This window comes from Cuculus canorus, chromosome 1, assembly GCF_017976375.1.
Source record: "Cuculus canorus isolate bCucCan1 chromosome 1, bCucCan1.pri, whole genome shotgun sequence".
In the NCBI taxonomy this organism is placed as follows: domain Eukaryota; kingdom Metazoa; phylum Chordata; class Aves; order Cuculiformes; family Cuculidae; genus Cuculus; species Cuculus canorus.
In genome coordinates, this window is record NC_071401.1 from 207,487,295 (window position 1) to 207,510,967 (window position 23,673).

The window sequence follows — 23,673 nt, forward strand, 5'->3', positions numbered from 1 at the left end:
CCGCAGTGAGGCCTCTCTGCAGCCTTCTCTTCTCTGGGCTGCACAGACCATACTGGAACTAAAGTGCAGAAATGATGCAAGCTCAAAGCTCTATAAAAAAAAACTCTTTAGTGTTTGTTTCTCCAGAAGGTCCCATTAAAGCACCTGGGCAGGACCCTGCCCTGCAGGTCCAAGCGTGGCTGATCTCTCCCGGCAAGCTGTGCCTCGAAGAAGCATGGAGTAACCAGGAACGATGTGGACACTCTTGCCCTCTCCTTGGCCGTGATGGGGAGTGGCTTGGGCTGAGCCAAGGAAGGTCATGGCCAGGGAGCCTTCCATGAGAAAGGGAGAGGCCCAGCCACCATCCAGAGAGCTCTAAGGGCATGAGAACAATCCTTTTCCTCCAGGAAGGCCAGCTCCAACTGCTCCAGACACCTGGAGCAAAGGGAAAGGACAGACTCCAGGTCCAGGGCTCAGGCGGATGGGGGCTTCTGTTCAGGGCAGCTCTTCTCTTTCTCCGACAGATCCTCCCTCTTCTCTTGCAGGTCAAAGCTCTGGAAAGGAGCAGGATAAGGAACCACTAAGAGGCATGACAGCAACAGCTAAACTCTTCTGCTGCTCTTTCCAATTTCAGCTGGGGCAGCGCGGGCTCTTCAGAGGTCACTACCACACCCCTTTAGCCTGGACACGAGCAGCACATGAGCTCCACGCTGTCACCCACATAAGGCAAATCTTTCCATGCCTGCAAAGCTTTATCCTTTGCCACAGGCTCTGCTTTCCCTGAGCTAAAAGACACCAGAGCTGCTAATCTCTCAGGAGAAGAGCAGTAAAGGATGCCTTCCTTACCTCCAGTTCTCGCATGACTTCATCTATGAAATCCCCTGAATTCTGTTTGTATTCAACCGCCAGTTTGATGGCATCATTGAAGACCTGATGAGAAGGAGAACACTGGTCACTCCAAGTTAAGGGGCACTGGGTGTTCCCACACCCCAAGGAAAAATCCCTCTGCAACTGCTTAGAGCTCCCAGGACCTCACAAGCAGCCAAACCCATGTACCAGCCTGTTCCCTCCTCTCCGTGCCCACAGCCATCTCCACGCCCTTGGGCTGTGCAAGGATCCTGTGGATGTTGAGCCAAAGAGCAATGGTTTACCTTTACGACATTGGTGCCATCTGCAGCAGAGACAAAGTAAAAGGGCAAATCGAGCTTGCGGGCAAAACTGAAGCTTTTCTGGGTCATCTCCATATCCGCTGGGGGCGAAAAAAGAAGGGTCAGTGAGGCGTCACTGTAGGTAGAACGCCAACATCTGCAGTAGCTATGGAACAGACAGAGACCAGAGCCCAACAGAGCTGTCAAGGCCTCCTCCCTGCACTTCACACAGAATCACACAGAATCACAAGGTTGGAAAGGACCCATTGGATCATCGAGTCCAACCATTCCTAACACTCCCTAAACCATGTCCCTCAGCACTTCAAGTCCAGGAGAGTCCTTCCCAAAAGTTGTAGGGTTTTAAAAGCAACAGCATCAGCAAAGTGTTGACAAGAGACTCAAAAAGGCAAAAGTGCTTGGTGGTTTATCCATGCTTGACTGAACGATGGATGGATTCTGATGTGCTCTAAATGAAGAATGTGCTGCAGTTCAGAAGTCATCAGCTCACTCTCTGTGCAGCAACCCCAATTGTTTTCCAGGCACACAGAATCACGGAATGGTTTAGGTTGGAAGAAACCTCAAAGTCCATCCAGTTCCAACCCCCTACCATGGGTAGGGACACCTCCCACCAGACCAGGCTGCTCAAGGCCCATCCAACCTGGCCTTCAACACCTCCAGGGATGGGGCAGCCACACCTTCTCTGGGCAACCTGGGCCAGTGCCTCATCACCCTTATTGGGAAGAATTTCTTCCCAATGTCTAATCTAAATCTTCCCCCTTCCAATTTAAAGCCATTCCCCCTCATCCTATCACTCCAGGCCCTGGCAAAAAGCCCTTCCCTAGCTTTCCTGGAGCCCCTTCAGGTACTGGAAGCTGCTCTAAGGTCTCCCTGGAGGCTTCTTTTCTCCAGGCTGAACAACCCCAGCTCTCTCGGCCTGTCCTCATCGCAGAGGTGCTCCAGCCCTTGCTCCTCTGGACCTGTTTCAACAATTACAATTCCTTCTTATGTTGGGATTTCCAGAACTGGGCATGGGACTCCAGGTGGGGTCTCACAAAAGAGGAGTAGAGGAGGAGAATCCCCTCCCTCGCCCTGCCGGCCGTGCTGCTTTTGATGCAGCCCCGGACACGGTTGGTCTTCTGAGCTGTGATTGCACTCTGCCAGCTCATGTTAAGCTTCTCATTTGCATGGGAAGGTGAACAAATCTGCCAGCAGGCATATTCCAACACCTCAGCAGAGAAGAGTCCCATGGAAAAATGCCAGCTGTGTTAGCACTACCAAGGCAGTTCCTGGCTGTGTCACTCCTTTTCCAGTAAGATGTCCTATAGTTTTTGACTGGGTTCCGCTCCAATTAGCTTTTGGGTTCTTGCTGGATGAAATGGACAGCATGGTAAGGACACAATTGGAGGGACATCACTCGGATAAACTTTAAATAGATCAAATTTGCATTTTTAAATGCCAGAAAAACATGGACAAGAACCTACAGCCAGCAAGCTAAGCCAGCAGAGGATCCAGCTATTCCCTGGGTAAAACACATCCTGGAGCAACCAATGCTCCAGAACTCACCTGGACCTGGCATTCCTCCTCCGCCAGGTCAGAAGACAATCACATCCCAGCCCTGAAAGGTTGAAAGAAAATATTATACTCACCATCAATTTTGTTGGCCGCCACAAGGCAAGGAATCGCCGGGCGGAATTCTCTCAGCTCCTGGTACCAGTTGTTTAGGTTCCTGTAGGTGACTTTTCGCTGCACGTCAAACACCTGCCAAAAAAAAACCAGCTACCATCAACCTCCAGCACCGAACCCACATATAGAACCAAGGTTTACCCAAGAGGACAGCAACAAAGGCAACTGGCCTTTGATGGAAAGGACCAAAGAGAAAAGGAAGAACATCCAGTAAACCTCGAACCAGGCAGCCAGCCCATTTCTCTACACGATGCAGAAAACAGTCTCTGGTTTTCCTTTATCATAGAATCACCAGGTTGGAAAAGACCTCTTGGATCATCAAGTACAACCGTTCCTATCTGCCCCTAAACCATGGCCCTGAGCACCTCATCCACCCATCTTTTAAATACCTCCAGGGATGGGGACTCCACCACCTCCCTGGGCAGCCTCTACCAGGGCCCGATGACCCTTTCTATGAAAATTTTTTTCCTGATGTCCAGTCTGACCCTCCTCTGGTGCAGCTCGAGGCCATTCCCCCTGGTCCTGTCCCTGTCGCTAGAGAGAAGAGCCCAGAACCCTCCTCTCCACAACCTCCTCCACAGCAAAAACCAGGAGACCTAAGTAGGTTAGGAGTTGGGAAACAAGACTGATTCCAGCTAAGACATGGGAAGTGCAAAGTATAGGAAACCAGAAAGCGGAGAAGAGCAGGGAAGAATGTCTCCTAGAATCATAGAATAGTTTGGGTTGGAAAGGACCTTAAATATCATCCAGTTCCAACCTCCTACCATGGGCAGCGACACCTCCCACTGGATCAGGCTGCCCAAGGCCCCATCCAGCCTGGCCTTGAACACCTCCAGGGATGGGGCAGCCACAACTTCCCTGGGCAACCTGTTCCAGGGCCTCACCACTCTCATGGTGAAGAAATTCTTCCTTATGTCCAGTCTAAATCTGCCCCTCTCCAGTTTATACCCATTGCCTCTCATCCTATCACCACAAGCCTTTGTGAACAGTCTCTCCCCAGCTTTCTCGTAGCCCCTTCAGGTACTGAAAGGTCGCTATAGGATCTCCTTGAGCCTTCTCTTCTCCTGAACAACCACATCTCTCTCAGCCTGTTCTTGCATGGGAGGTGCTCCAGCGCTCAGATCATCTTTGTAGCCTCCTCTGCACCCGTTCCTGCAGCTCCATCTCCTTCTTATGTTGAGGATTCCAGAACTGGACCCAACCCTCCAGATGAGGTCTCCCCAGAAAGGAGCAGAGGGGCAGAATCCCCTCCCTCGCCCTGCTGGCCACGCTGCTTTGGATGCAGCCCAGGACACGGTTGGTTTCTGGGCTGCAAGTGCACATTGCCAGCTCATGTCGAGCTTCTCATCAACCAGCACCCCAAGTCCTTCTCATGCAACACTCCAGCAGAACACATCAGGACAGCTTTGCGCTCTATAACCCAACAGCCCCACCAAAGAACCAGAAAGAAACACCCTCTCCCTCGCAGTCCCTCGGACAGGACTGCTTCTAAACAAACACATCCCACTCTCTGCACCACCTCCCTGGAAACACAGTGACAGAAATCAGGGAACTGAGAAGACAGCAAAGCCAGGGAATAGAGGAAAAGTGCTCGCAGGAAAGACAGAAGAGAACTGAACACACCCAAGTCCACTGGTTCTGTGTGGTGAGAGAAGGAAGAGCAATACAGGACAGTTTTTAAGCCACTGGAAGAGACAAGAAGTAGAAGGCAGCAGCATCATAACAAGCAACACAGGGGCGAAGCATCAGCTGGGATGGTGATCGGTGAAAACACCATCAGATCATGATGCCCTTACCATGATGCACGCGTGAGCCTTGTGGTAGTAGGATGCGTGCATGCTCTGGAACCTCTCCTGTCCAGCTGTGTCCCAGAAGTCTGCAAGACACAGAAAACAGGCTCAGAATGACAGCAACCTTCCAAGTTCTGTTCTCCTCACAGCTTAAACTCAAGATGCAAAGCCCAGTCCATCTACTCAGGGTCACAAATAAGGTTTTGCCTCACTGATGTGAAATATCCCAGGGCAAAGAGGATGTGCAGAACCAGGGTGCTTTCTTTGTTGGGCGTAGCTGGAGGCTGGGGTGTCTCTCTTTTCTCCTTCTTTCTCGGCCACCTCTAGCCTCCATGCTAAAGCACGTGGAGGTGATTAACGTAAGCCAGCACAGCTTCACCAGGGGCAGTTGGTCCCTTCCAACCCAAACTATTCTATGATTCTTCTCAGTGGTGCCCAGTGCCAGGACCAGAGGCCACAAATGGAAATACAGGAGGATCCCTCTGGACATTAAGAAATGCTTTTTCAACTGTGGGGATGACTGAGCACAAGCACAGGTTGCCCAGGGAGGCTGTGGAGACTCCATCCTTGTAGACATTCAAAGTCATCTGGACACTGTCCTGGACAGCTGGCTCTGGATGAGGTGACCTCCAGATCTCCCTTCCCACCTTAACCATGCTATGAGTCTGTGATCCCTTCATTTTCATTCAATCATAGAATAGTTTGGGTTGGAAGGGACCTTAAAGACCATCCAGTTCCAACCCCCTGCCATGGGCAGGGACACCTCCCACTGGATCAGGCTGCCCAAGGCCCCATCCAACCTGGCCTTGAACACCTCCAGCGATGGGGCAGCCACAACTTGCCTGGGCAAACCTATTTCAGGGCCTCTCCACTCTCATGGTGAAGAAATTCTTCTGAATATCTAGTCTAAATCTGTCCCTCTCCAGCTTATACCCATTGCCCCTCGTCCTATCAACATAAGCCTTTGTCAACAGTCCCTCCCCAACTTTCTTGTAGCCTCTTCAGGTACTGGAAGGTCCCTACAAGCTGTCCTTGCAGCTTTCTCTTCTCCCCAACCCCAACCCTCTCAGCCTGTCCTTGGATGGGAGGTTCTCCAGCCCTCGCATCATCCTTGTAGCCTCCTCTGCACCCGTTCCAACAGCTCCATCTCCTTCTTCTGTTGAGGATTCCAGAACTGGACCCAACCCTCCAGATGAGGTCTCCCCAGAGAGGAGCAGAGGGGCAGAATCCCCTCCCTCCCTGCTGGCCACGCTGCTTTGGATGCAGCCCAGGGTGGCTTCTGGGCTGCGAGCGAACGTTGCCAGCTCATGTTGAGCTTCTCATCCCCCAGCATCCCAAGTCCTTCTCCTCAGGGCTGCTCTCAATCACATCATCCCCTATCGTTTCCTGAAATCGGGAATTACCCTGACCCAGGTGTAGGACCTTGCCCTTGGCCTTGTTGAACTTCCTGAGGTTCTCACAGGTCCGCTTCTCCAGCCTGTCCAGGTCCCTTTGGATGACATCCCATCCTTAAAATTTTCCTACTTTCTGCCTCCAAACAGCTGCTGGCATCACCTGGCCCACTGCCCACGATCTCCCCTCGCAAGGCTTTGGGTCCGTATCTCGTGCCGGCAGCATCCTCGCTGTTTTTCTCCCTGGATGCAGCCGCATCCCCTGTCCCAGGACCTTCACTCACCCACTTCGACTGGGCACCCATCCACTGAGGCGCGGTGCCGGTAGAGCGTCACGGCGAAGGTGGAGAGTGGCTGCGGGCGGCTGCGTGGGTTAAGGAGTTACTGGGGGAACACAGACCCATCTCCTGCCCAGGATGGGATGCTTCCATCCCGTTCCCACCAGGGCTGGGGTTGCCCACTCATCCCACTCCCACCCGGGACATCCCCCACCCCACTTCAGTCCAGGATCCTGGCTGGGAGAGGGTCTGGAGCACCAAGGCACAAGGATACAACGCGTCGAGCAGGAATCGCTCCAGCAGCCTGCGGGGAGAACAGCACCGTGAGGCCATGGGACCAACACCGGGACCAAAACCACAACTGGGAGGGGGACTGGGACTGAGGCTGAGACGAGGACTGAGAAAGGGACAGGGACAGAGACTGGGACTGGGACAGGGACTGGGACCAGAATCAAGACCAGGACCAAGACAGGGACAGGGATGAGGACAGGGACAGGGAGGGGGACCAAGACCGGGACTGAGGCAGGGACTGGGATCAAGACCGGGACTGTGACTGAGATCAGGATCAAGACTGAGACCAAGACTGGGAACTTGACTGAGACCAGGACAGCAACTGGGACTGCAACTGGGACCGAGGTCGAGACTGGGACCGAGACTGATACTGAGACCAAAACTAAGACCAAGGCAAGGATGGGGATCGAGGCCAGGACAGGGATCAGGACCGAGACAAGACCAGGACTGAGACAGGGACTGCGACTGTGATCAAGATCGAGACTGGGACTGGGACTGAGATGGGGACCAAGACCAGGACTGAGACTGGGACTAGGATCAAGACCAGGACTGGGATTGGGATCAAGACCAAGACCGAGACCAAAACCAGGACAGGGACCGAGACCAAGACTAGGAACATGAACGAAACCAGGACAGTGACTGAGACCAAGACTAGGACCAAGACTGAGACTGAGACCAAAACAGAAACAGGATGGGGACCAAGACCAGGACAGGGACCAGGATTGGGACATGGACTGAGACCAGGACAGCGATCGGGACTGCAACTGAAACTGAGACTGGGACAGGCACAGGGACAGGGACTAACTGACAAGGACTGATTGACAGGGACTGAGAACCTCATTAGGTTCAACAAGGCCAAATGCAAGGTCCTGCACCTGAGTCAGGGCAATCCCTGACTTCAGTACACGATGGGGGATGATGTGATTGAGAGCAGTCCTGAAGAGAAGGACTTGAGGTGCTGAGGGAGAAGCTCAACATGAGCCGGCAATGTGTGCTCGCAGCCCAGAAGCCACCCGTGTCCTGGGCTGCATCCAAGGTAGTGTGGCCAGCAGGGAGGGGGGGGATTCTGCCCCTCTGTTCTTCTCTCAAGAGACCTCATTTGGAGGATTCAATCCAGTTCTGGAATCTTCAACATGAGGAAGAGATGGAGCTATTGGAACGGGTGCACAGGAGGCTACAAGGATGATGTGAGGGCTGGAGCACCTCCCATCCAAGGATAGGCTGAGAGAGTTGGGGTTGTTCAGCCTGGAGAAAAGAAGGCTCTGAGGAGACCTTATAGGGACCTTCCAGAACCTGAAGGGGCTACAAGAAGGTTGGGGAGGGGCTGTTGACAAAGGCCTGTGGTGATAGGATGAGGGGCAATGGGTATAAACTGGAGAGGGACAGATTTAGGCTTGATATAAGGAAGAATTTCTTCACGCTGATAGTGGTGAGGCCCTGGAACAGGTTTTCCAGGGAAGTTGTGGCTGCCCCATCCCTGGAGGTGTTCCAGGCCAGGCTGGATGGCCCTTGGAACCCCTGATCCAGTGGGAGGTGTCCCTGCCCATGGCAGAGAGGTTGGAACTGGATAATCTTTAAGGTCCCTTCCAACCCAAACCATTCTATGATTCTGTGACACTGACACTGAGACTGGGACCCAGACCAGGACTGGGACAGGGATGAACCGAAACCGGGATGGGATGGGGACTGGGATGGGGACCGAGACTGATACCGAGACCAAAATCAAGAGCGGGACCGGGACCGCCCCGCCGCCACGCACTTGGACTTGCCCACGGCGCTGTCTCCCAGGCAGATGATCTTCACGGTCTCCTCGGCGCCCGCCGCGGCCTCATTCCGGGCTGGATCCGGCGCCGCGGCCTCCCCCACCGCCTCCGCCGCCGCCATCGCAGTGACGGCTGCTACGCGACCAGGACGCGACCTGGACACGCCCGAGGACACGCCCCCTCCCGCCCGAGACCACGCCCCTTCCTGCATCTCGCCTGAGACCACGCCCCTTCCCCGCCTCTAGCACCAAACCACACCCATTCCCCCCGCCTCCCGTCAGAGACCACGCCCCTTCCCTGCCTCCCGCCCGAGACCACGCCCCTCTCGGCACTTCGCAGTCTCCCCAGAGGTCACGCCCCCTTTCAGTCTCCCACATACACCACTCCTCCAGGTCCAAATTAAGACGGGCTCCCTTCTCACCTCCCAGGCGAGGCCACGCCCCTTCAAGCCTGCCGCCCGAACCACGCCCCCTTTCGGACTCCTGTCTCCAGGACACGCCCCCTTTCAGGCCTCCCAACCAAAGCCACACCCCACAGCCCGCCTCCCTCACGAGGCCACGTCCCCTCACAATCCCTCCCAGCTGAAGCCACGCCCCTTCCCACCTCCCACATGAGACCACGCCCCTTTCACACCTCCCACTGGAGACCACAACCCCTTCCCTCCTCTCTCTAGAGACCAAGCCCCCTCACTCGACTCCCATCCATGCCAGGACCATTTCCCCCAGTCCCGTGTGAGGCCACGCCCCCCAGCCTCCAGGCCACGCCCCTTTCCTTGCCTCTCACCCTAGGACACGCCCCCTCCCTGCCCCTCACTCAATACCACGGCGCCCAGCCGCTCGCCTGAAGCCACGCCCCCTTCCACCTGAGGCTGCGCCCCCTTTCACCGCCTCGAGGCCTGAGGACCATCCCCTCACCTGAGGCCATGCCCCCTTCATCACCTCCCCTCACTAGGCCACGACCACTTCCAACTCCACCAATAGGCCCTGCCTTTTCCCCATCCTCCCACTAAGAGGCCACGCCCCCTCCACGTCTCTCCCGCAGAAGCCACGCCCCCTTCCCACACCTCCGACTGAGGCCCTGCACCCCTCCTCCTGCCCGAGGCCACGCCTCCTTTCACAGCATCCCACCCAAGGCCACGCCCCTCCCAGCCTCTCTCCTGAGGCACCGCCCCTCCCACCAAGGCCACGCCCCCTTTCAGTGCACCCCACAGAGGCCACGCTCACATCCCCCTACACTGTCACTGGGCCATGAGCCATTCCAAGCCTTCTGGAGCCTGGAAGGATCTTCTGGTTCGTGCTTGTAGATCCCCCGAGATCAGCAGTGCTGGTGGAGCTGGGCAGTGAGGGTGAGAGCTCTGGATTTGTTGTCTCCATATCAAAAGGTCGGAGAAGCTAATTGGAATGCTGGTGCCCAGGGACCCTCCCACTGGACCAGGCCGCTCAAGGCCCCATCCAACCTGGCCTTGAACGCCTCCAGGGATGGGGCAGCCACAGCTTCCCTGGGCAAACCTGTGCCAGGGCCTCACCACTCTGATTTTTGCCGGGAGCTCTTTATCTTCCGATAAAGCCTTGGGACAAAATCCCTGATGGTGACTCAAGGACGTTGTTGTGTTGAGCCTTTCTGGGCGCTGGAGCACTGAGTTCCGTATCCCTTCTAAACCCCTTGGACAAGATCACGTGATGATCTGGGTTGCTGATAAAATTTTTATGTGATGTTGTATTATGGGTATCAACTGGAGAAGGGCAGATTTAGGCTTGATGTAAGGAAGAATTTCTTCACCGTGAGAGTGGGGAGGCCCTGGAACAGGTTTGGGGGGTGGGGTGCTGTTCCAGGTACAGCTCAAAAGCATCTGTAGGGTGTTGGAACTGAATCCTCTTTGAGGTCTCTTCCAACCGAAAGCACTATGTGATTCTCTGAAGACCTCCAGGCCCTGGGACCGCTATTCCCTTCTGCTGCACTCTCTCCCTCCTCTCCCACCAGGCCCGGGTTCACCCTTTGGAGTGAATCTTTGCCTTTGCGTCCTCCTTTCCTTGTGCAGGGACCAGGCCTGGAGTGCTTGCCTTGCCCAGGAGACAGAATGAAGCTGAAGCAGAGTTTGCTGCGAAAACTATTTATTTCCAGACAGAGAATAGACTAGGAACAGAATGCTAAGCAAAGAGAACCATCTGCTGTAGGCATGGATGGGCAACGTGAGGCGTGAGGGCAGGATCAAGCAGGTCTGTGCCCCTGAGGCTGCCTTTGGAGCAGCAGGCATTGCCCCAGAGGGACACGGTGGTGACCCCATGCAGCCTGCCCTGCATCCTCTTCCCCCTGTTCTCAGGTGTTTCCGCTTTTCAGGACCTGCAGGAGCTCCTGCACCACAGCGAGGAAGTCCACCAGCTTGTTGAATGGATAGATCCAGGAGCTGAAATGGCTTGGCTCCATTGTTTGGGGTGTCTCAACAGGGTTCGAGGTGGTGGGAACGTGGCTCCAGGTGAGTTGTGTGGCAGTGGCTGCTCTAACTGAGCGCTGCATCATCTGAATCAGGATCCAGTCATGGAAGTGCCTTGTGGAGGTGTAGACCCCAGGCCGACGGGCTCTGGCACAGCCTGCCCCAAAGCTGGTCACCCCCACAAGCCAGAAGTGGTCAGCATAGAGATCTTGGCAGACCAGCGGACCCCCGCTGTCCCCCTGCAGAGAAGGAGAGAGGACTCAGGGGGTGCTGGGGGCTCTGTCAGTGCCAGGGCTGGCTCCTGCTCTCTCCCAGCAGCTGCCAGAGCTGTGTTCCCTGCACAGAAAGGCTCTGCTCCGGCACTGGAGCTGCTGGAACGTGGTTGGGGAGGTGGGTGTGGGACTGTAAGGCAGGGCTCTCTCTCTTCTCTGCACAGGGACTCTGGCTGTGGGGCAGAGGGATGTTCCAGGGTTGGTGCCCGGACCTACGGGCTGTTGAGAATGTGGGATGGGCTTTATGGGCAGAGTCACAGTGTAGTGGAACGGGCTGGATGCTGAGCATGGACAAGCAGTTGGAGAACGGGAGGTGAGCTCAGGAGTGTTGGGGAGCCAGCGGTGGGAGGAAGACTCGCTGGGTGAAGCAGGCACCGGGGTAGGTTGGGGCAGCTGTGCCAGGGCTGCCGGTGCTGCTGCAGTGGGACTGGGGTCATGCTCCTACCTGGCAGGTGTCGATGCCGCCCTGCGGATATCCCGCACACAGGTTGTGGTGGTGGATGTCCCCACGGTACCACCCGCTGCTGTTACACACTTGAAGGTCGATGAGGGGGACCTTGGCCTCCTGCAGCGCCGGGGGTAGTCCTCCAGCTGTGGGCAAGACAGGAATGAGCACCCGGCAGCTGCTGCCATTTCCCATTCTCCCTTCCCTAGGGCTTGGCTTTGCGTCCACAGAGGCATCGTGGTGTTTCCCTTCCACCCTGCTTTGGCTGACAGCTCATTCCCATCTCCCCATGAGACACAGGTAACTCTGCAGACTGACGTTGGCTCCTGCCTCTGCTGTCAGGACGCCCAGCCCTTCTGCCCAGGGTTCCCAGCTTGCACCCGCCATAGAAATACTTTTGGGGAACTCACATCTGGCCATGGTGACCCCCCAGCCGCTAACATAGCAGTTTCTCAGCTGCCAGAGTTGCAGTGAGAAGTCGGGCACGCAGGCGAGCTGCACGTAGGGGCCGCACCGGAAAGGCTCGTAGAGTTCCATCAAGGCGATGTCATTCGCCTGAGTGGTGTTATCGTAGTCTTCGTGAATGATGATCTGTCTGACATAGCGCAGTTGTGTCTCTGGGCCCATATCAGTTAAGGAGGTGGTACCGGCCACCACGCGCCACGCTGGGACATTCCTGGAAGGCAGATGGAGAGAGGGGTGAGAGGGAGCAGAGGCACACGCTGGAGCAGCCCAGCAGCTCCTTGCCTCCTGCTTCCCAAGGGAAAGAGGAAAGCTTGTGGGGCATCTATGCCCCAACATGCCTGAGCCACGAGGACTGTGGAGATGGAGGCATCTGGGATGCAGTGGCACAACCCCAGCCTTTTTCTGGGTGCACTGCAAGGAACCGGGCTGGGAGTCGCCCGTGATGCTGCACGCTGGGCCTGTGCCGGGGTTTTGGGGATCCCCCTGTTCCCTGCTCCTCCTTACTGGGTGTTGACGAAGCAGTGGGCTGCTGTCAGCACCCACTTCGGGTGGATGAGGGACCCTCCACACACATGTGAGATGTGCGTCGCCCGAACCGTCTGCACGCTGACAATCCATGGCCAGGCTCCTGGCTGGGCATCTCTGCCCCCAACAACACGCACTGAGCCATAGCCAGAGTAATCCAAGGGCCGGAGTCCGCAGGACCTGTGGAAACCAGAAACTCATTACTGTCCTGCTCGAAGCATTGATGCTGTTTGGGCAGAAGGTTGGCACCTTCTCTCCTCACCCGGCATTGTTGCATGGAGCGCAGAGCCAGGGAACCCTGTGGGGTGTGCAGGCATCCACCCCTGTCTCTGCTTTACCCCCTTAGGGGAGCAGTGCCAGCAGCCCGGGCGCTGGCGAGGAACGGCAGCGACTGCATGGGGTTGGGGAAGGAACCACATGGGGTCGATGAAGCTGTTGGGGAGCGAGCATCCTCCAGTGAAGCCCAGCAGCGTTGCCCAAGCTCCCTCCCAGCGCCTGTGGCACTCGCTCACAGCTCTCCCAGGATCCCTGCACAGGCTGGCACAGGGCCAGCAGGATGGATTTGGAAGCCCTCCACAGATGAGCACTCCACCACTTCCCTGCGCAGCCTCTGCCAGTGCTTCATCACTCTTTCAGGAAAGAAAATGTTCCTAATCTCCCATCTAAACCTCCCCTGGCACAACTTGAGACCATTCCCTTCTGTTCTGTGGCTTATCCCTTGGAGGAAGAAAACAACACCCGCCTCAACAAACCCTACATTCTGGGAGCTGCAGAGAATGATGAGGTCTCCCCTCAGCTTCCTCTTCTCCAGGCTAAACAGCCCCAGGACCCTGAGCAGCTCCCCATAAGAGTTGTTCCCCAGACCCCTCCCAGCTCCGTTCCCTTCCTCTGAATGCACTCAAGTCCCTCAATGTCTTTCTCAGGTTGAGGGACCCAAACCTGAACTCAGGATTTGAAGTGCAGCCTCCGCAGCACCTGGGCCAAGGAGACAACCCTTTCCTGCTCCTTCTGCCCACCCCGTGTCTGATCTAAGCCAGGATGCTGTTGTTCTTCTTGGCCACTGCCTGGTCATGTTCTGCTGCTGTTGACCAGCACCCCCAGGTCCTTTTCCTCCACTTTTCCTCAAGCCTGGAGCGTTCCCTGGGGTTGTTGTGACCAACAACCCGTGCCACTTACTCGCAGGTCTCCCAGGATCCCTGCACAGGCTGGCACAGGGCCAGCAGGACGAAGAAGAAGAGCATCTTCATGATGCCAGTAGGACTAAGGCGGCGAAGAACCATCCGAGAGCTGGTGACGAGCACAGCACCAACCGACGAACTGCCCGCAGTGCTCACGCTGCTCGCAGAGCCCTTGTCCCCAAGTTGATGTCACAAAGGGGCTGGTTCTAGGTGCTGGGTACAGTGAACTTGGGGGGGGGGGACACGGGACATGGGTCGTTCCAAGCAAGAGGGGAGGCAGGACCTGCAGTTGGACACCCCTGACAGCCTCCACCAAATGTTCTGATGGAGAGGTGTGGGTCAGCAGCCCTGGGACAGGCAGCAGCGCCTGGCTCTGAGCTCTGCCTGCCAAGAGCCAGCAGAGAAACACCAAGGGTGGCAGCACAGGCTCTTTGGGAATCATAGAACCGTAGAACCACTAAGTTGGAAAGGACCCACTGGATCATTGAGCCCAACCATTCCTAACAACCCCTAAACCATGCCCCTCAACACCTCATCCACCCATCCTTTAAACACCTCCAGGGAAGGTGACTCAACCACTCCCCTGCGCAGCCTCTGCCAGTGCCCAATGACCTTTTCCGTGAAAAATTTTTTCCTGATGTCCAGCCTGAACCTCCCCTGGCGGAGCTTGAGGCCGTTCCCTCTTGTCCTGTGCCCTTTCACTTGGGAGAAGAGCTCAGCTCCCTCCTTTCCACAACCTCCTTTCAGTTGGTTGTAGAGAGCAATGAGGTCTCCCCTCAGTCTCCTCTTCTCCAGGCTAGACAGGGCCCTCAGCTGCTCCTCGTAAGACTTGTTCTCCAGCCCCTCACCAGCTTCGTTGCTTTTCTCTGGACACGCTCCAGAGCCTCAACATCCTTCTTGTGGTGAGGGGCCCAGAACTGAAGACTGTATTTGAGGTGCGGTCTCACCAGTGCCGAGTACAGAGGCAGAATAACCTCCCTGGACCTGCTGGTGACACCGTTTCTGATCCAAGCCAAGATGCCATTGGCCTTCTTGGCCACCTGGGTGCACTGCTGGGCTCATGTTCAGTTGGTTGTCAACCAACACCCCCAGGTCCTTCTGCTCCAGGCAGCTTTCTAGCCAGACTTCTCCTGATCTGTAGCACTGCACAGGGTTGTTGTGCCCCAAATGCAGGACCCGGCATTTGGCCTTGTTAAACCTCATGCCATTGGTCTCAGCCCATCTTTCCAGCCTGTTCCGATCCCTTTGGAGCCTCCCTCCCCTCCACCAGATCCACGTTTCCACCCAGCTTAGTGTCATCTGTAAACTTGCTAAGGGGGCACTCGATGCCTTCATCCAGGTCATTGATGAAGACATTGAACAGGATTGGACCCAGCGCTGAGCTCTGGGGACACCACTTGGGACCGTCCTCCAGCTGGAGGTAACTCCATTGACCACAACTCTTTGGGCTCGGCCATCCAACCAGTTTTCCACCCAGGAGAGTGTGCGCCTGTCCAGGCCAGAGGCTGACAGTTTCTGAAGCAGAATGCTGTGAGAAACTGTGTCAAAGGCTTTACCAAAGTCCAAGAAGACTCCATCCACAGCCTTCCCCCATCCAGTAATCGAGTCACTTTGTCATAGAAGGTGATCAGGTTAGTTTGGCAAGACCTGCCTTTCGTGAACCCGTGTTGACTGCGCCTGATCACCCGCTTCTCTTGCATGTGCTTTGTGGTAGCACTCCAAAATCACCTGTTCCATGACTTTCCCCAGCCCTGAGGTCACACTGACAGGCCTGGAGTTCCCTGGATCCTCCCTGCAACCCTTCTTGTAGATGGGCCCTCTATGGGGCTCAGCTCCCAATTTTGGAGCTCAGCACCCGTCCGTGGGGCTCAGCTCCCAATTTTGGGGCTCAGCACCTGTCTGTGGGGCTCAGCACCCAGATTTGGGGCTCATCACTCAGCTATGGGGCTCAGCGCTCATCAGTGGGGCTCAGATAAGGACCGGCCACCCCGATAATGGTCCCCAGGAAAGGAGAAGATGGTAACGGCCGGGGCAGGGACAGTGACCTTGGGGGAAAAGGAGAGGGGACATGGGGGGAAGTGGGGCAACTGGGAGTGATGGAGAGGCAGAAAGGGATGAGGGGGCAGAAAGGGGTGAGGAGGGGACAGATCGGGGGGGCAGAAAGGGGGAGGTGGAAAGGGGGGTCAGAGAGGGATGAGGGGGCAGAAGAGGGGGCAGAAAGGGGAGGGGCAGAGGTGAGGACCCCACCGGTCAAAGCCAACCTTGCTTTGCAGGAGACACCGGGCGAGGGCACAGACAGAAGGACCCACCAGAGCCACCGGCTTGAGAGTCATCGTGAGTGCCTTCTCCCTGCGTCTCCCGTGGTCTCTTTATCCCTGCATGATCCAGGTGGTCCAGCACCCAGTCAAGGGGTCCAGCACCCATCCATGGGGGTTGATCTCCCATCCATGGGGTCTATCACCCATCCATGGTGTCCATCACCCATCTACGTGGTCCATCACCTGTCCAGGTGGTCCATCACCCATCCATGTTGCCCAGCACCTATCCACTTGGTCCAGCACCCCTCCATGGGGCCCAGCACCCTCCCGTGGTGCCCAGCACCCATCCATGGAGCCCAGCACCAGCCGTGGAGCCCTCAAGGTGAACACCGGTCAGTGGGAGGGGGGGCTATGGAGAGAGGGGAGGGGGCATGGGATTGGGGGGGGGGGATTGGTGGAGGTGGGGGTGGTGGAGATGATGGGGTGAAGAGGAGGAGGGTGATGGTGGGGTGGTGGAGATGGGGGTGATGGAGACAAATGGATGGAGATGGGGGTGATGGGGTGAAGGAGACGGAAGTGATGGAGATGGGGGTGAAGGGTGCGATGGAGATGGAGGGGATGGAGATGAGATGGAGGTGGGAGTGATGGGGGGATAGAGTTGGGGTGGGAAGGAGGGGTGATGGGGAATGGAGGCACGGAGGGGGGTGTCGAGGCTGGGAGTGACTCGGTGTCCCCCTAGCTTTCGAGTTTTGGCTCAACGACTCCTGCCAGGAGCAGTTCCCCTTCCTCTGCCAGTACCAGGTGTGAGGGGGGGCTGCCCCTCACCTCTCTGCTCCCATGGGGTCAACCCCCCACCCCGCACCCCCAATTCCTTCCCCCGACCCTGCACCCGCGGGCAATAAAGCTTGGCTACAGCACCCAGTGCCTTGAGTTGGGGACATCAGAGCTGGGGACACCCCAACTTGGGGAAACCCTGCCCTGGGGACACCCCCTGCATGGGGACCTCCCCTGTATTGGGAACCCTGCCTTGGGGACCCCCTGAGTTGGACACCCCCTGCTTTGGAGACACCCTTGCCTTGGGGACCCCTTGTATGGGGACACTTTGAGTTGGAGACCCCCTGAGTTAGGGACCCCCTGCCTTGGGGACCTTCTGCTTTGGGGACATCCTTTGTATGGGGACCCCCTTGTATGGGGACCCCCTGCCTTGGGGACCTCCTGCCTTGGGGACACCCCCTACCTTGGGGACACCCCTGTCTTGGGGACGCCTTGTACAGGGACACCTTGAGTTGGGGACCCCCTGAGTTGGGGACATTCCCTGTATGGGGACCCCCTGCCTTGGGGACACCCTGCCTTGGGGACACCCCCTTGGAGCCCCCCCTGCCCTGGGCCCCTCCCTGTTTTGGGCCCCTGCCCTACCCCGAGCGGAGCCAGGGCTGCTGCGGGTCCTTTATTGGGGGGGCCCTTCTGAGGGGTCTTTTGGGGTTCAGGAGGGTTTGGGGGCACAGGAGGTGATGAGCTGCGGGTTTGGGGGTACAGAGGGGTTTGGGGGGTCCGGTCGATATTGGAGTGCAGTTGGAGTCAAATCGATGTTGGGGTGGAGTTGAGTCCCAGTCGATGTTGGGGTGCAATTTGTGGGGGTTCTATGGATGTTAGGGTGCAGTTTGGGGTCCGGTCGATGTTGGGGTGCAGTGGGGGGGATCTGGTCCATATTGGGGTGTGGTTGGGGGTCCCAGTCGATGTTGGGGTGCAGTTGGGGGGATCCAGTCGATGTTGGGGTGCAGTGCGGGTGTCCAGTCGATATTGGGGTGCCGATTTTGGGGTGCCCCCCCTACTGCACCCACTGGCACAGGAAGGGTATCCCCTCCCCGCAGGATTCTCCCTCCCAACTCGGGAATCCTGCGGGGGGGTCCAGGTTTTTGGGGGGTCCAGGCTTTTTGGGGGCTGGAGGGGAGAGTGGGGGAGGAAATAGGGTGAGGAGAGGGAATGTGGTGGGGGGCAAAATGGGGAAAGGGGGGGAATGAGGGGTGAGAAATGGGGGAGGGGAGACATGGAGGGAGAACGGGGTAAAATGAGGGGGGAGTGGGGGGATGTGGGGTGAAATGAGGGGGGAAATGGGGTGATTGGGGCAAAATGAGGGCGGGGGGCAAAAGGGGCATGGGGGGAAATGGGGGTCAGAGGGAGAGATGATGGGGCAAAATGGGGTGAATGGGGAGAAAATGGTGGGATAAAAGGGAGTGGAGGGGCAAAATGGGGTGAGGGGATCAAAATGGGGGGAAATGGGGAGGGGAAATGGGGTAGAATGGGTACAGGGGGGGCAAAACGGGTTGAGGGGGCGATGGGGGCAAAATAGGGGGTGGGGGCCAAAATGGGGTGGAGGGTAATACGGGGAAATGGAGTGGGGGGGGCAACATGGGGAGAGGGTGGTAAAATGAGGAGAGAAATCAGGAGACGGGGAACAAAAGGGGGTGAAAGGGGGCAATATGGGGGGAAAATGGGGTGAGGGGGCAAAATGGGGAGGAAAATGGGGGTCAGAGGGGGAGATGGGGACAAAATGGGGTGAGTGGGGGCGAAATGGGGGGCAATGGGGGTGAAGGGTACAGTGGGGTGAGGGAGGTCAAAATGGGGTGAGGGGGTAAAACGGGGGGCAAGATGAGAGGGACGGGGGACAAAATGGTGTGGGGCTTAAAATGGGGAGGGAAATGGGGAGGGGGGACAAAATGAGGTGGGAGGGGCAAAACTGGGAGAGAATGGGGTGAGGGGGCAAAATGGGGTGAAGGGTAATATGGAAGGAAATGGGGTGGGGCAAAATGATGGGGGGCAAAATGGGGGGCATGGGGGGAAAAGGGGGTCAGAGGGGACGATGAGGGGGCAAAATGGGGTGAGTGGGGGCAAAATGGGGGTAAATGGAGATGCAGAATGGGGGGAATGGAGTGGGGGGACAAAATGAAGCAAGGAGGTAAAATGGGGAGGGAAGTGGGGAGGGGGACAAAATGGAGTGAGAGGGGACAAAATGGAGTGAGAGGGGACAAAATGGGGGGGATGGGGTGTGGGGGCAAATGGTGGTGAGGGGGGGCGATGGGGACAAAATGGAGTGAGAGGAGGCAAAATAGGGGAAAAGGGGGTGAGGGGGCAAAATGATGGGGGGCAAAATGGCGTCAAAATGGGTCTGAGGGGCAAAATGGTGGGGAAATGGGGTGAGGGGGGTGCTGGGGAGGCAAAATGGGGTGATTGGGGGCAAAATGAGGGCGGGGGCAGAATGGGGGTCAGAGGGGGAGATGATGGGGCAAAATGTGGTGAATGGGGGCAAAATGAGGGCGGGAGCAAAATGGGGGGAAATGGGTGTCAGAGGGGCAAAATGAGGGGGCAAAATCGGGTGAATGGGGGCAAAATGGGGGGATAAAGGGAGTATGGGGTGGGAAAATGGGGGCAATGAGGTGGGGAAATGGGAGGGAATATGTGCGGGGGGGCAAAATGGGGTGAGAGGGGCGATGGGGTCAAAAGAGGGGTGGTGGTCAAAATGGGGTGGGGGTAATATGGGGGAGATGGGGTGGGGGCAATATGGGGTGAGGGCACAAAGTGGGGAGAGGAGGTAAAATGGGCGGGAAATGGGGGTGAGAGGGGGCGCTGTGGAGGCAAAATGGGGTGTGGGGGCATAATGGGGAGAGAAATGGGGGTGAGGGGGGGTGGGGGGGTAAAATGGGGGGCAAAATAGGTGGGCAATGAGGACGGGGGCAAAATGAGGGGCAAAATGGGGAGGGGGGCCAAAATGTGTGGGGGACAAAATGGGGGGGAGTTGGGATTGAGGGGCAAAATGGTTTGTGGGCAAAATGGGGTGAGTGGGGGCAAAATAGGGGGTAAATGGAGAGGTAAAATGGGGGGAATGGAGTGGGGGGGCAAAATGAGGCGAGGGGGCAAAATGGGGAGGGAAATGGGGAGGGGGGACAAAATGGAGTGAGAGGGGACAAAATGGGGGGGAATGGGGTGTGGGGGCAAATCGGATGGGAGGCAAGAACAGGGGTGCAAATGGTGGTGGGGGGGTGATGGGGGCAAAACGGGGTGAGAGGAGGCAAAATAGGAGGGAAACGGGGGTGGGGGCAAAATGGGGTGAGAGGAATCAAAATGGGGGGAAAATGGGGTGAGGGGGCAAAATGATGGGGGGCAAAATGGCGTCAAAATGGGTCTGAGGGGGGAAAATGGTGGGGAAATGGGGTGAGGGGGGTGCTGGGGACGCAAAATGGAGTGATTGGGGGCAAAATGAGGGCGGGGGCAGAATGGGGGTTAGAGGGGGAGATGATTGGGCAAAATGGGGTGAATGGGGGCAAAATGGGATAAATGGGGGTGTGAGGGGGCAAAATGGTGTGAGAGGGATCAAAATGGGGGTGAAGTGGGGGAAGAATTATGGGCAATGGGTGCAGGGGGGCAAAATGGGGTGAGGGGGGAGATGGGGGGCAAAATGGGTGTGGGGACAACATGGGGTGAGGGGTAATATGGGGGAAATGGGGTGGGGGCAACATGGGGTGGGGGCACAAAGTGGGGAGAGGAGGTAAAATGCGGGGAAATGGGTGTGAGAGGGGGCGCTGTGGAGACAAAATGGAGTGTGGGGGCATAATGGGGAGAGAAATGGGGGTGAGGTGGGGTGAGGGGGGTAAAATGGGGGGCAAAATAGGTGGGCAATGAGAATGGGGCAAAATGGGGACAAAATGGGATGATGGGATCCAAATGGTGTGGGGGACACAATGGGGGGGAGTTGGGGTTGAGGGGCAAAATGGTTTGTGGGCAAAATGGGGTGAGTGGGGGCAAAATGGGGGGTAAATGGAGAGGCAAAATGGGGGGAACGGAGTGGGGGGCAAAATGAGGTGAAGAGGTAAAATGGGGAGGGAAATGGGGAGGGGGGACAAAATGGAGTGAGAGGGGACAAAATGGGGGGGAATGGGGTGTGGGGGCAAATGGTGGTGAGGGGGGAGATGGGGACAAAATGGGGTGAGAGAAGGCAAAATAGGGGGGAAATGGGGGTGGGGGCAAAATGGGGTGAGAGGGATCAAAATGGGGTGAGGGGGCAAAATGGCATCAAAATGGGTCTGAGGGGCAAAATGGTGGGGAAATGGGGTGAAGGGGGTGCTGGGGAGGCAAAATGGGGTGATTGGGGGCAAAATGAGGCCAGGAGCAAAATGGGGGTCAGAGGGGGAGATGATGGGGCAAAATGGGGTGAATGGGGGCAAAATGGGATAAATGGGGGTGTGAGGGGGCAAAATGGGGGAGAGGGATCAAAATGGGGGCAAAGTGGGAGAAGAATTATGGGCAATGGGTGCGGGGGGGCAAAACGGGGTGAGGGGGGTGATGGGGGCAAAATGGGGGGTGGGGGGCAAAATAGGGTGAGGGGTAATATGGGGAGGCAAAGTGGGGTGATTGGACACGAAATGAAGGTGAGGGGGAGGCAAAATGGGGGGGCACGGTGGGGAGTTTGGGTTAGAGGAGTGATGAGGGGTCAAAATGGGGTGAGTGGGGCAAACCAGGGGGGTAAATGAGGTGGAGGGGCAAAATGGGGTGAAGGGGATCAAAATGGGGGGGCAAAACGAGGGGGGTAAAATGGGGGGTAAAATGGGGCTCTCTGTGGGGTCATCATCCATCTGTGGGGCTCAGCACCCAGTTTTGGGGCTCAGCGCTCATCTTTGGGTTTAGATAAGGACCGACCACCCTGATAACAGCAACGGCCTCCAGGAAAGGAGAAGTCGGTAACGGCCGGAGCAGGGAGAGGGACCTGTGGGGACAAGGAGAGGGGACATGGGGGGAGTGGGGCACATGGGAGTGATGAGGGGGCAGAAATGGGGGGCAGAAAGGGATGGGGGTCAGAAAGCACTGAGGAGATGGAAAGGAGGGGCAGAAAGGAATGGGGGTGCAGAAAGCGGTGAGGAAGGGCCAGATGGGGGGGCAGAAAGGGGGAGGTGGAAAGGGGGGTCGGAGAGGGATGAGGGGGCAGAAGGGGGTGCAGAAAGGGGAGGGGCAGAGGTGAGAACCCCACTGGCCAAAGCCAACCTTGGCCCCACACACACTGCGAAAGGGGGAGAGGGGGGAGAAGGTTGGTTATGGGGCGATGGTGGAGATGATGGAGGCCTCAGGACCTCCAAGGGGAAGACCAGAAGGAGATGAGTGTGATGGCAAGGGAGGGGCCAGAGGTTCTGCAGACTGTCCACCAAACCCAAAAGCTGAGGAGCAGAGGGAGCAGCAGAGCTCCTACACATCATCCATGGGTTCCTACACATCCTCCATGGGTTCCTACACATCCTCCATGGGATCCTACACAACAAACATGGCGTCCTCCACATCATCCTTGGCATCCTACACATCACATGTGGGTTCCTCCACATCATCCATGGGTTCCTACACATCATAGGTGGGTTCCTACACAACAAGCACAGGTCCTACACATCACACGTGGGTTCCTACAACTCTGTGTGAACACGACCATCCAACCAGTTCCTTATCCACTGAACTGTCCACCCAACCCATATCTCTTCAATCTAGAGAGAAGGATGTTGTGGGTGACCATATCAAAGGCGTTACAGCAGTCCAGATAGATCATATCCGTCGGTTTACCCGTGGCAATGCTGCGGTTACCCCACCATAGAAAGCCATCAAGTTGGTCAGACAGGACTTGCCCCTGGTGAAGCCGTGCCGGCTGCCGTTACCAACTCCCTGTCCTCCACGGGCTTTAGCAGAGCTTCCAGGAGGATCTGTTCCATGATCTTCCCAGGCACAGAGCGGGGCTGACAGGTCGGCAGTTCTCGGGGTCGTCTTTTCTACCCTTCTTAACAATGGGCACAACGTTCTCCTTCTTCCCGTCACCAGGGGCTTCTCCTGACTGCCGTCACTGTTCAGATCTCACGGAGAGGGGCTTGGCAACCACATCGGCCAATTCCCTCAGGACTCTGGCATGCATCTCATCATTCTTGGCCACCTGGGCCACTGCTGCCTCACGTTCAGTCAACCAACACCTCCAGGTCCTTCTCCTCCAGGGACCTTTCCAGCCACTCTTCCCCTGGTCTGGAGCACTGCACAGGGTTGTTGTGCCCCAAGTGCAGGACCCATCATTTGGCCTCGTTAACCTCATCCCTTTGGTCTCAGCCCATCTTTCCAGCCTGTTCCGATCCCTTTGGAGCCTCCCCACCCTCCAGCAGATCCACGCTTCCACCCAGCTTAGTGTCATCTGCAAACTGTGCTGAGGGGGCACTCATCCAGGTCATTGATGAAGACATTGAACAGCATTGGACCCAGCGCTGAGCTCTGGGGACGCCGCTTGGGACTGTCCTCCAGCTGGAGGTAACTCCATTGACCACAACTCTTTGGGCCCGGCCATCCAACCAGTTTTCCACCCAGGCCAGAGGCTGACAGTGTCCCGAGCCGAACGCTGTGACAAACTGTGTCCAAGGCTTTACTGAAGTCCAAGAAGACCATCCAGTCTTTCCCTCGTCCAGTAGTCGGGTCACTTTGTCATCGAAGGCCATCAGGATGGTTTGGCAGGACCTGTCTTTCATGACCCCGTGTTGACTGGGCCTCACCACCCGATCCTCTTGCATGAGCCTCATGAGAGCACTCAAGATCACCCATTCCATGACCTTCTCCAGCACTAAGGTCAGACTGGAGCTTCTTGGATCCTCCCTCCAACCCCTCGTGTAGAAGGGCAGGACATTAACCCACCTCCAGTCAACTGGAACTGCCCCAGGACGGCTGGAAGTGGATGGGAAGGGGTTTGGCAAGGACGTCCACCAGCTCCATCAA

At 56.9% G+C, this 23,673-nt stretch overlaps 2 protein-coding genes and 1 long non-coding RNA gene across 4 annotated transcripts; 1 reads left to right on the forward strand and 2 right to left on the reverse strand.

Annotated features, from left to right (window-relative positions):
- Nucleotides 1–95: 95 nt before the first annotated feature.
- On the reverse strand, nt 96–8,498 carry LOC104059826 (rab-like protein 2A). The gene is made up of 8 exons (XM_054053159.1): nt 8,320–8,498; nt 6,544–6,573; nt 6,276–6,355; nt 4,607–4,686; nt 2,774–2,885; nt 1,131–1,228; nt 826–909; nt 96–533 (listed from the first exon to the last, which is right to left on the reverse strand). The coding sequence occupies exons 1-8, from the start codon at nt 8,442–8,444 to the stop codon at nt 453–455; spliced, it is 690 nt and encodes a 229-aa protein (XP_053909134.1). The 5' UTR covers nt 8,445–8,498; the 3' UTR covers nt 96–452.
- Nucleotides 8,499–9,511: 1,013 nt separating this feature from the next.
- Nucleotides 9,512–16,230, forward strand: LOC128850192 (uncharacterized). The gene is made up of 3 exons (XR_008447588.1): nt 9,512–9,668; nt 10,661–10,796; nt 15,913–16,230. It is a non-coding gene; the product is annotated as an uncharacterized LOC128850192 (long non-coding RNA).
- On the reverse strand, nt 10,273–12,748 carry LOC128850147 (acrosin-like). Of its 2 annotated transcripts, XM_054053136.1 has the most exons (4): nt 12,441–12,748; nt 11,882–12,147; nt 11,472–11,617; nt 10,273–10,993 (listed from the first exon to the last, which is right to left on the reverse strand). In XM_054053136.1, the coding sequence occupies exons 2-4, from the start codon at nt 12,096–12,098 to the stop codon at nt 10,640–10,642; spliced, it is 717 nt and encodes a 238-aa protein (XP_053909111.1). In that variant the 5' UTR covers nt 12,099–12,147; nt 12,441–12,748; the 3' UTR covers nt 10,273–10,639. The 2 variants fall into 2 exon arrangements, with proteins under 2 accessions (XP_053909111.1, XP_053909101.1); XM_054053126.1 differs by having other exon boundaries at nt 11,882–12,748.
- Nucleotides 16,231–23,673: the final 7,443 nt, after the last annotated feature.

Bases quoted from the DNA above. Each gene is read 5' to 3' on its own strand.
- LOC104059826 (XM_054053159.1), bottom strand. From the start codon at position 8,444: ATGGCGGCGGCGGAGGCGGTGGGGGAGGCCGCGGCGCCGGATCCAGCC. The intron at 1,229-2,773 runs GTGAGTATAATA...TTTCGCCCCCAG, and splicing joins GGCGGCCAACAAAATTGATG to CGGATATGGAGATGACCCAG. The intron at 910-1,130 runs GTAAACCATTGC...CCTTCTCATCAG, and splicing joins ATGGCACCAATGTCGTAAAG to GTCTTCAATGATGCCATCAA.
- LOC128850147 (XM_054053126.1), bottom strand. From the start codon at position 12,662: ATGAGTTTCTGGTTTCCACAGGTCCTGCGGACTCCGGCCCTTGGATTA. The intron at 11,618-11,881 runs GTGAGTTCCCCA...TCTTGCCCACAG, and splicing joins GGGGGTCACCATGGCCAGAT to CTGGAGGACTACCCCCGGCG. The intron at 10,994-11,471 runs GTAGGAGCATGA...CCTTCTCTGCAG, and splicing joins GCGGCATCGACACCTGCCAG to GGGGACAGCGGGGGTCCGCT.